Raw genomic sequence first — 12196 nt, 5'->3', positions numbered from 1 at the left:
TATTTATTTATTCAACAAGAATGGTAGCATTATTCTGGCAGCAGAGCAGCACTAGGCAGGCAAAAACCCCTGCCATCCCCCCCCCATGCTGGGTATGGAAATTAATCCTGCTTTATTCCCGCAGTTACTCCTAACCTTACTGTTACATGCTGAGCAGTGAGCCTGCTGCCCTGGGACACACATTGACATCAATGGAGAGGGGCACCCAGTATAACCAGCAGTACCAGATGTGGCCAAGATGTGTGGACTGCCACCAATAAGCACAAGCAGCATTAGAGCATACTAATGCAATATCATGATTATAATGAATGATATACTATAAGGCCCTAGGTAGTGACTATTAAAGGTGCCATGTGTAGCATTTTTAAACATCAACATGTCATTGTCAGATCAATTGTGATATGTTGGTACAATTACTGTGAACAAATGAGACCATGGTGAAGATGTTTGGTCACCTCTATCTCACACCAGTGGTATTGTTAGTGCTAGTGTTTCTCCAAATTATGACCACATTTCCCATAAGCCCCGCTGCTTACTGTCACCCCTCCCCCTCCCTGAAGAGGATCAACATGTTGGAAGTGATCAGCCTTTCACTCCTTCCCCCATCTGCCATTGCCAGAAAAGCTTTAGCTCCGTTGTCTCTAGAAGAACAGCGCCCTCTTCCTGTTTTGTGCCGTAAAGCAATCCAGCAGATTTCCCTCCAAATCTGACCCAGTGGAACGCAATGTAAAATACAGTATAGAGGCCGGTAGAGGCTGCCAATCTTCTCAGCGATGGTCTCGTTTGTTTACAGTAATTATACTAATGTCTCAAAATGAATATGGTAATAATTTCTTAATGTTAAAATTATACACATAGCACCTTTAATGTGTGTTCTGCCGTGCTGTTACAATGGGAATGTAAATGCTCAGACACTGCTGCAATATATGCGCACACACACACACTCACGCACACACACACGTACACATATAGTCACAATCTCACAAAAAGAGATAGCGCTGGAGGCAGGCACATTAGGGAGTCTCCGAGCCTCCCAGCATGGCTTCTTTGGCACCGATCCAGCACATCTCTATCCGATTCTCAAGGGCGATACTGCGCGTGTGTGTGTCTGAGCATCTCAATGATGTACTTTCAGGTGTCCAGAGAGCCTGCGCCCAGACACTGTCAGGCCCTGCCTACTGCCATGCAAGAGGGACTGTATCGTCACCCCGTACAGCGACTGGAGCCCCTGCCCATCAACATGCCAAGCAGGTAGCCACAGCTCTTTATTGGCTTCAGCACACATGGGCAATGCTTTGCAGGACACCACACAAGGCTAAATGCAGCAATGTCAAGGGAGGAAAGTCATACAGGCTTTTTGGTGTGAGTGTGTTCCTCAGTAGAACACAATTAATGAAGCGTACCAAATATGCAGAATGCTAAATTGTGCCATCCAATGCTCATCATTAAAGAATCAACAATCAGATAATGAAATCATCACGTACAACCAGACAGAATACCCACAATTATTATACTGTTTGAGCCGTGACATGTTCTGCAAACGCTATGGAAATGCAGTGTTGCCAAGCAATCTTCTCTAGAAAGCACTAGAACAAATGCTGTAATTTGGAACCTATTTGCCACTCAAATCAGCCGTGTTAAGAGCTCCAAAACACTTGTTAGCATTAGTGTTAGACGTTTAATTAGACATTTGTGTGGCTGTCATTCCCTTGAGTGATTTGCTGTATGTATTGGCATGGTTACTTCACAGAAGCATCTGCTGGGCAAATCTTTTTAATCCCTCCGTCGTCTGTTTTCCATAGACGGTATCGGTCTATCTTTTTATTCTGCTTATTGTTCAGGATTTGGGAGCTGGTTCATCTGGCTTTCTAGCCATTTGGCAACGGATCTGTACTATATTTCTGTAAATCATCACAGCTTTTAATAGTCGCCAACATGATTCACCAGGACTCTTAACACTGCAATGTGATAGTGCTGAAATAGATGTGGAGTTCCTGTAAAGGCAATATCCTCTACCACCCACAGAGGTGCGTTGGATACCACAGAGCTGATGATGGAGATAGTAATCAATATTCCACTTGATTTTATTAGACTCCCCTAGAACTGGTCACTTCCAGCAGAGGTTGCGCAGAAGATACAGCACAGAAAGATGGAAACAAACTGTGCTTCATTATATTCCTTCTACGTCGCACTGTTCAATGGAGTACTGCTAAAAATCAGCACACAAAAGACTCTTGCTTCTCAAGTATCTTTTCAAGGGCCTGGGACATGCAATCATTTAAACCTACAGTTTGTTTTCTTTGGTCTGAACCATAGTGGAAAAGCTTGCTTGTTGCATTTTTGTATTTGGTTTGTTTAGGGTCACACTGCTCAATTACAAGTGAACCAGAGCTTGTAAAGAAAAGTCACATGAACTCACAAGCAGCTTGTTTATTGGGCAGAGTTTTGGTACCTGTCATCCTGCCAGGTTAAAGGTTTTGGTAGTGGGGGAGACAAAACAAATCTGATGCCAGTGCCGTTAATTTTAGCGCAGCATAATAGACTTGTCTGTGTTCTTTGTTGTAATTTCCCTTCTCTGGTGTTCATATCAGTTAAAAACACATGAAGAAATACCTGAATATGAGTATCAGTCCAGACTGCGGTTTGTCCTCGCTTAATTTTGTTATGCAAGGCTTTCCAAGCATGAGGAACTGCTGGCTATCAGATGCCAACATCTGTTTCCTTATACCCATAAACCTTGTGTTTGGGGTCATTTCCTGGTTGGTTCGTGTCATGCTCTCACTCCAAACGAACCGTTGGTTTGGCATTGTTCTCACCTGGCCAAATGAACCAATTTAAAGGAGTAAACATTCCAGAGTTCAGATAAACCGCTCCAAACATGCCTGGTGTGAACATGCCCTCATAGTAGCGGCTTTGATTATGAATTATCTTCGTTTCCTCTAGAGCTGGAAAAGGTTGCAGACAATTGTTTGGGTCTGTGTATTATGAATGTATATGAATGTGTTTTTTTCATGGCTTCCCTAAGGCGGCAACACTAAGAAGAAGCAGCACAGGAAACGCATCATCATCCAATTACCGGCCAATGGGGGACAGGACTGTCCTGAGGTGCTTGCCCAAGAGAGAGAGTGCGAGGCTCCATCTGTCTGTCAAGGCTACAGGTAACCAGTCTTCTCCATCATATAACCCTGCTTACATTATTCATGTGCATGACAAACACAGGTTTGGTGTGAAAGGGGCATAAGGCATAAAGATAATTGTGAAATTTCCAAGCTTTCGTTCATCATGTTCTAGTGAGGGTTACCCAAATCCACACATTCAATACTGGGAAATACCCAGTACGACCACAGTGTTGTACCACTGGAAAACAAGCAGCTCCAAGTGAGCAGTCAGGGGGGTCAGTGCCTTTCTGAACAGCACTTTGACGGTAGTTGTCAAGCGAAGAACCCCCCACGCAGATTTTTTCCCCATCTGGCAAACTGGCAATCATCCAGTCACAACCTTGCCTCTATAACGTTCAAGCCACCTCTGTTTGCTCTGCCTCTTCTGCAGATGGAAAACCCACAAGTGGAGGCGATGCCAGCTGGTTCCATGGTCAGTTCGGCAGGACAGTCCCGGCGCTCAGGAGACATGTGGGCCAGGCCTGCAGGCTCGGGGTAAGGACAGCCACATACTGTACATACACTATCAATGACATTGCTGACTATACTTATCCAAACTGTATGAAAGATTTCAAGCACTCATAGTCCAATGTCTAGAGAGCTATTTACATGTGATGTTCTTCTTTACATTTGTTAAGCAGAGCATGATAATTGACACTTGGCCTGCAGAAAGAACAGCATAGCCATGAGCGGTCAGTAGGAGAAGGCATTAGCTTCAACTGGGATGATGTTCTAGCGGGAATCTATAGGACCCTTGATCAGATCCTTCCATCTACACACTCTCTTTGAATAAATGAATGAATGAATGAATATTTATTTGTCCGTTAGGAAATTTGTTCTGTACAATCATCGGTGGCGACAAACAAAAAGAAAAGAAACATCATCACAAGACAAACAGGACATCACATTAATGTCATAACAGGACACAAAACATACATGATTGGAAATGGGGGGGAAATGGGGAACAGTGGGGAACAGTGATCAGAGTCCGTTCTTGATTAGTCCTATGGATGTGGGGATGAATGTTTTATTTGTTCTTGTTGTCCTGTGGAGTGGGGACCGAAACCTGCGTCCTGATGGGAATAGTTCATATTGGCGGAGCATGAGAGGAGGGAGTAGGCATCAAAGCAGCACCTTGGGCTGCATGCAACTTTAATCTTGCTGTAAATGTTATGGGACTCAGGAGAGGGATGTTGAGTGTTACACTTTAAGTTTGAAGTGGTCTGAAGCTCACCCCCTCGGCTCCACAATACCAGTGTAGCTGACTGAAGCGAAGGTTTAAATGCCAGAGCGCATTATCCAGTGGATGGTTTGCGTTAAGTGTATTCACTGGAGCAGTTATTCTGAAGAAGCACACCTTGGTAAAACAATATTCTAAGACAAATTATCAATTGTTTAAAAATGCCACACGCTAAGAGCAGACAAGAGGGCTAGTAGCCACAATAAACTGCTCGACTGCTGCTCCAATTACATTAACTTGGAGGGAAAATGTTTATGCATTCTATTGGAATGTTTTACATTGGTTTTCTTAACATTTGAGCAATATCTCTAGTTACACATAAGGTCTAAATGATGAGAACATAGACAAACTATGTGTCCCCAGTAGATTGTTGGCTCTGGTGCTCCATGCTAACACTTTAGCATACACTATGTCGAGTGATAGTAGGCCACTAGCATTATCTCAAAAGTGAGAAAAGGCAAACTCTATAGCTAACTGGCAAGTCATTTTAAAAAGATATGTGGTTATGTCTGGCAGTTTTGTGTTGAAGATTAGTAAAAGATAAGATAAAAAAACATAGCGTTTTGAACGACTACTGCAGCAGATGAATACGTTGTTGCTCAGCTGAAATAAAAAAATCTAAAATAAACCTGGCTACATCAGCTATATTAAGTGAATTGTATTTAATTTAATATGTATGAATCTACAGGCCATATAATAAAATAAAACTATATACTAAATAGAAATTAACAACTTTCTATTCTATTATCAATCTTGTTACTTTGGATAATGCTGTTAGCAGGGAGCAAGAGTGTCTATGTTCTCATCGCTTAACGGCTAAGTTGACCAACAGGATAATCTCCCAAAAACACGGTGTATTCCTTTTAAGCCCTTGCACTACGGCAAGGCACTAATGCCTCTGACTTCAGTTGGAATGGAGGCAGACGATTCACTTTAGTATTATCCTTGCACACACTCAGACACTAAGACTATTAAAGACTTAGAGACAGAGGCCATTATCTGATTCCAATGATGAGCATCCTGGTCCTCCATCTTGGGGGGGCTCTTGTCATTATGTACCATTACCTGTAATAGTATACTCTTGGCTAGAGAGAGAATTCAATACAACCCTCTTACTATTCACCCACTCACTCAATATAGTCTGTTTGTGCGGAAGGCGATAGGCGTTTTACAGCCCTCACAGTTTTAGAACAATTTCCCATGTATGTCTATGTGTGTGCCTGTGTGTGCGTGTGTGTTTGTGCGTGCGTGCAGTGAATAAGCAAGAGAGAGGGAGAAAGAAAGTTTATTCATATTTCTATTGTTTAGATTTCGCCCATGCTTTCTCTACCAGATGTTAAACTAAACCAGTAGATTGTTGGCTCCAGTCCATGCTAACATTTTAGCATACACTATGTTGAGTGATGTAGGCTCCATGCTAACACTGCTAACACTGCTAAGCTTCCTTCCTCACAAAACTTCCTTCACTCCTTTCCCCCGTAGCTGTTTCGTGCCGGAAGCAGGACGGTGGGCAGGCAGACATTGGAGCTTGTCTTAAGCTTGCCAGCTCCATGCCGCCTCTCACCCAGCCCTGCCAGCTGCCCTGCCAGGAAGACTGTCAACTCAGCAGCTGGTCCAAGTTTTCCTCCTGTACAGCCGACTGCGTGGGCGTCAGGACCCGCAAGAGGATGCTAGTGGGTGAGTGACAGATTTTAACTTCACTGTGACTTCCAGATTACATCAACCTTTGGGATAAGATCACTGGATGGGAAGCATTATTTATTTTGTTTTCATGTTTTTTTTTATTGGGGTAAAGTCGGCTAAGAGCGCTGCATGCTCTGTTCTGCTCGGCATTCATACAGTTCCACACATTCAAACTGGAAGCTGCCCAGTACAACCACAGTCTTCTACTGTTGGCCACTGAGCAGCTCCACCCTGCAACCTGTAGGCTACCGCTGCTCCCTCAGAAGAAGACAGAAGATTGTAAAGCTGAGGGGAAAAGTAGATTTTGTTTGAATGTTAATGGTTTAAGAGCCCTTTAGGAAATACCTGATGGTCTTATGGATTTCTTTAGGATTATATGGGATGAGCTCATAGGCTGCTAAGTAGGCTTTCGATGCACTCCTGTTGTTCCTTTGTTATGCTGGGTATGTATCTTGAACAGTGAATGTACACAGTGCACAGCAAAATCGTCAGTGTTAATTTAAGTCTTAGAGTGTAAAAATCAACACTTTGCCAGTGTTTCCATCAGTCCACACCATCAGTTATTTCCGCACTTTATCACTCTAGATTTAGCTCTGACAACTCTCCGAACAACTCTCCAATCAACACTGTCAACTCCAAATAATTGTCACTGAACAATCAACACACAAAATTTGCTGTGTAGTACCATGCATCTACATAATGCTCTGTAAAGCCAGGGATCATACAAATTTATACATTTGTTTCACAAATTGTGATTGGACGAAAGGTGTCCCATGAGTGCTTATAATAATATACAAACTTGTGGCACCAAAGCCCAGCCAATAGCAGATTGCCAGTGCAGTACCCTACTTGTGACCATTAGATGTCACCACAGATTTGGGTTTGGGGTTCAGTTACTGGTGCCAATGACCACGATATCGCATGATCTTGAGTATGTTTTTGCTTAAATGTCTGAGGTTTGGAAACGGACATGCTACACAGTATGTTTCCTCTTTTGCAGGGAAGAGCAAAAAGCGTGACCAGTGTAAGAACAACCAGATATATCCCCTGACAGAGACCCAGTACTGCCCCTGTAACAAATACAACGCCCAGCCCGTGGGCAACTGGTCTGACTGCATCCTGCCTGAGGGAGGCCGCGTGGAGGGACAGTTGGGCATGAAGGTCCAAGGTGACATCAAGGAGTGTGGCCAAGGATACCGCTACCAGGCCATGGTGTGTTACGACCAGGACAACCGCATGGTGGAGACTTCTCGTTGCAACAGCCACGGTGAGTGTCGCAGGCTCGAATACCATCTGCTCTTCTCTAAAACTTTCTAACGCTTACTACTAAAACTACCAGAGGACTTGGGTTTGAGAAATACACATAATCCATTAATGGACAAATACACAGTAATGTACTGTAATTTTAAAGGTGCTACATGTAACATTTTAACATCAGTAAATCATTACCACATTCATTTTGAGACAATAATATAATTATCATAAATAAACAAGTCCATCACTGAGAAGTCTGGCAGCCTCTACTGGCATCTACTCTGCATTGTACATTGTGTGTAAAAATGCAATTTGAAATAGTTCAAATATTATTATTCTCTTCATATGGTAAACAAGCATTCCCGTACTCACATGCGATCCATGATTTGACCCAACTAAATGGCAGCGAGAGGAAAGCAGTCATCGCACTGTGTCCTTTTATCAACCCTTGATTGTAAATTCAGTGTAGCGCAATCAATCAGGGAAACAAGGGGCTGGATCTACTGCCGGCAGCCCAAATCTGTCAGAGCGTTTGGCGGTGAGCCACATTAGCATTCCGCAATATATTCCACCGAAGGGAGAAAAGGGAATTAGGAATCACAGTGCTGTCGTACTCTGCATCTTAGTCCTGGGAAAATACAGAACACATCAAAGTACTCTGGGGAATGAGTGTGTCTCTGTTTGCTCATTGTAAAACCCATCACTTTGTGAGCCAGAGCTTTACTTCCCAGTATGGGGCCGGTTGATGGTAACCGACTGTAACCGTAATAAGATACTGGACTCAGAGTTCTTACTGCTGCTACTGCTGCTTTCCTCCTGATTTAGGAGTCTTTGATTGGGACTCTCACGTCAGAGAGTATTGTGGGAGTCACATGGTAATTTGCCGGCTCCTTCCTGCTGACATGTTGCCTTGGGCTAGAGCTGGAGATCAGTGGTGCTAGGTTTGTTTATGGTAGCAATCAAGGAATAGGAGGTATCACGCACTGTACAGGTGAATCCGGAGTCAGCAATTGTGAATAACAGCATGAGTTCTTTCACGCCTAAGGAGGTTTTCTCATTGGCAGCTTATTCTATGCAATCAACATAAGGCTATAATGCCGGTGCAACTTCATTCATGTAGCCTTACAAGAAAAATCCACCTTTGGATCCTGTTCCACTTTTAGATATCATCAATTTTTGATGTTCAGTGCAGTCCAGGAGTTATGATAAAGTGTTGTAATTAACTTTTTTGTTGTATCCACTTTCCCTCAACCTGCCTGGTCTACTTCTACTTCAGTTAGTGATTTCCTTCTTTTCCCAGAATGCCTTTCGACAACTCACAGAGGAGTGTGAACTAGTTGCTTTCAATCAAAGGTGGGCATATGGGTATATAAATATAGCTAGCTGTCCAACTAGTTTGTGAATATTGGGGCGTATCTATGATCATGGCTGCTTCCCTTATTGAAAACACAACATGTCTTGTAGCTGCATTGCATTCTGGTCTACTGAGGCTACTGTTGTTGGAGAAATTGGTCTTTCTGCCTCTTCTATGATGATCTGATGATCTAGAAAGAAGCCCTCACTCTTTGATTCTGAGGGACTGACACCAAAAACTCATGTTTACCATTGATGTTTTAGATCGCTGAAACATTTTCTGCTGTCAAACTCCACTGTAACTGCGTCAATAAGAAAAATACACCACCAAACAATGAAATGGATCCATAAATGCAAGATACGTCACGAATAATTTTAACTGCGTTAAAGATTATTAGGATATTTCCTTGGATTTTTCCGTTAAGTTTGAAGCAAACACATCATTCCATTTTCAACAATCTTTTTGAGATTCAGAAATTCAATAAACAATATGCTCTCCACAAGGCTGATGAAGTGTTACATATAGCTTACACCGGTTGTGTCAGCAGCATGTCGGCAACACAGCTGAGACCTCCATCTGTGTTTACACTGGTTCTGTTTAAGTTGTGTTTACAGCTGATGTCGGCATCCACAGCAATCTAATAACCCAAGGAAATAACAAAAATATATAATAAAAATTTATATTTGGATTAAAAACAACACAACCAAATCAGTGTATGTGTTTTTATTTCTAATATATAACAATATACACTACCAGTCAAAAGTTTGGACACACCACATTTTTCTTTATTTGTACTATTTTCCACATTTTAGAATAATAGTAAAGACATCAAAACTATGAAATAACACATATGGAATTATGCAGTGACCAATACACTCCTCATCCTCTAATCATAATAGGTTTCATTTCATCTCCACTACTTTGTTGTTCAAGTGAAACTAAAACCAAATAACCGTGTAAATGACAAGAAAAGAGCAGTGTAGGGACTTTAGAAGTTAGATGGTACAATTTCATATATTGTGGTTATAAGCACTAATGGAATACCTCTCATCCAATCACAATGTGCGGTTGGAAACAAATATTCTGTAATATTTCATTCAGGCTCATTCTATGAGTACAATTATTTGCCTTTTGGGTCTTTTTCATTCTTTTTGCAGTTTTGTACTTGTCTCATTGCCACAGCCTCTGTCTAGTTGACCTGCCCAACGCTGCAGAATCAAACCGTTTAGACCTTCACAACCCTCCATCTTCTTTCAGATGAATAATTGATGAATTTCCCATCCATCCTTGTACAGTCAGATGAGCAATAAGTAGACTCAGGCAATATCCACCCTCACCAAAAAAATCTAAATCTTCCACTTGCTCTCAACTGTAGTCACAAAACAATCTTCTGCTTTGTTGTTTGGTTGCTTTGGGGCGAGCTCCAGTACCGCTGCCCTTTGGTACGGCGGCTCTCTCACCTCGTCCGAAGGAGATGATGGAAATGCACTGAAACCCGGCTGTTGTTTTGTGGTTGATTGCAGGGTATATTGAGGAGGCTTGCATCATCCCCTGCCCGTCTGACTGCAAGCTTAGCGAGTGGTCCAACTGGTCGCGCTGCAGCAAGTCCTGCGGCAGCGGGGTCAAAGTGCGCTCCAAGTGGCTCCGGGAAAAGCCCTACAACGGCGGGCGACCGTGCCCCAAACTGGACCACGTCAACCAGGTGAGCTAGGGGTTCTCACCTTGAACACGCTACAGCACCTGGGTTGTGTTTTAATGTTTCATTCGAAGATTATAATTTAATGTTTCCCTTTGAAGGGGCTGCGTCGGACGTGTTTCAATTTTTTACTCACTAAGTTGCGGTTTGTTCTCACGCCATGTAAGATTAAAGAAAGGGAGAAAAGCGGCCCAGCAGATAGATCCAAGTTCTTGTAGCTACTTTTAATGTATATTTCTGTTTAATCGCAATAATATAAATGTCCTTTTTCTGTTATTCTTTTTCCCTTGGTGGATCTTTGATCGGATTTCATCCACAGGCTCAGGTGAGTACATTGTTGACATAGATTTATTTTCTTGTTTGTTTTTTATCCATACTTTTTATATATTTATACTTTTTTAGTCTTTTAAAACGGTGCTTCTCCTATTCTTGTGTCCCTTTGTGATGTTGGTTATCTTGTTTCTGTGACTGGCTTTCTATTTCATGACCCTGAACTGTTTGTAACTGTGTTTCTAAAGCACTTTGGGTCACACTGTTATATGAAATGTGCTACATAAATAAAATTTGATTTGATTTGATTTAACAGACTTTCTTATTGAATCTCAAGAATCACGGGTAGCCTCAATAAATATGCATGGTGGTAATTGCCGATCGATATCAGGGCTTCAATGCAATTTACACTTTTGTTGTTGCTACACATTTCCTCAGACAAGATCAGACAGGTAACTGCTGTGTTTCTACATGTTAGGTGTATGAGGTGGTGCCTTGCCTCAGCGACTGTGGACAGTATGTGTGGGTGGCAGAGCCCTGGAGCGTCTGGAAGGTGAGCAATGTGGACCTGAAGGAGAACTGCGGTGAAGGCGTCCAGACCAGGAAAGTCCGGTAAGGCCAGCGCAATCGCAAACCCCCCAAGTTCTACTGCTGTTGCAATTCCTACTACAAATCCTGGCTGTAATCCCTTCTTGTCCAGGTGTATGCTGAACACCATAGACGGGCCATCGGACCAGGTGGAGGACTACCTGTGTGACCCAGAGGAGATGCCGCTGGGGGCCCGGGACAGCCGGCTGCCATGCCCCGAGGACTGTGTGCTATCAGACTGGGGAGCCTGGAGTCCATGCCCACTGGTAAACTTACAACACGGCTTATTACTTACTCTGTCACTCACTGTTCTACTCCTCTACTCTACCATTCCTTATGCTCACAGAGGATTGCACGGTAACTGTGTAGGATCGAATTGGTCTTCAGATTGTCTTTAAATCGCAATAGGGTTTACTTACGTGGGTAACACTTTACATTAAATGTTCATTAACTAATCTTAACTAATTAAACATGAATAACAACATAAACAAACATTAGTTAATGTTAAATGCACATGAACAACTGCATTAATTAACGTTGTTATACATGTTTGTTAATGCCAGTGTCTAAATTGAAACCCCGAACTCTTCATGTATTATTTAACATATCCTGACATTAACTAAAGTGATTGTGAACGTATATAGTGTGTTATTCATGTTTAATTAATGCATTAGTTAACATTAGTTAATGAACACTTAATGTAAAGTGTTACCCTTACGTTTTTAGGCTGATATAAATCTTCATGATCTAAATTCATAGCATATATCATCATAGTAAGTAGCATCCAACTGACACTGTCCAGGTCAAACATTCCAATTCAATGCGAAAAACTAAGTTATGTGACATCAGGGTCTTTTAACGAAATAGCGTAAATAGCACTTATCTGAAAATAGAATTGGTGGTTGTTTGCATTATGATGATCACTGACTGGAGGTCATATAGTTTACCCAACT

The 12196-nt window shown here is 42.3% G+C and overlaps 1 protein-coding gene across 1 annotated transcript in view; it reads left to right on the top strand.

Moving 5' to 3' along the window:
• The window catches only part of thsd7aa (thrombospondin, type I, domain containing 7Aa), a 133513-nt gene that overhangs the window by 93765 nt on the left and 27552 nt on the right, over positions 1-12196 (top strand). The window contains exons 10-18 of the mRNA XM_071914965.1: positions 1136-1251; positions 3026-3158; positions 3550-3653; positions 5881-6075; positions 7082-7348; positions 10213-10391; positions 10705-10710; positions 11134-11267; positions 11356-11509. Of these exons, the coding sequence (XP_071771066.1) occupies positions 1136-1251; positions 3026-3158; positions 3550-3653; positions 5881-6075; positions 7082-7348; positions 10213-10391; positions 10705-10710; positions 11134-11267; positions 11356-11509 (1288 nt within the window). The remainder of the gene's footprint in view (positions 1-1135; positions 1252-3025; positions 3159-3549; positions 3654-5880; positions 6076-7081; positions 7349-10212; positions 10392-10704; positions 10711-11133; positions 11268-11355; positions 11510-12196) is intronic.

This window comes from Centroberyx gerrardi, chromosome 19, assembly GCF_048128805.1.
Source record: "Centroberyx gerrardi isolate f3 chromosome 19, fCenGer3.hap1.cur.20231027, whole genome shotgun sequence".
NCBI classification, from domain to species: domain Eukaryota; kingdom Metazoa; phylum Chordata; class Actinopteri; order Beryciformes; family Berycidae; genus Centroberyx; species Centroberyx gerrardi.
The sequence above is the reverse complement of the archived record's forward strand: the minus strand, read 5'-3'. Positions and strand labels throughout refer to the sequence as shown.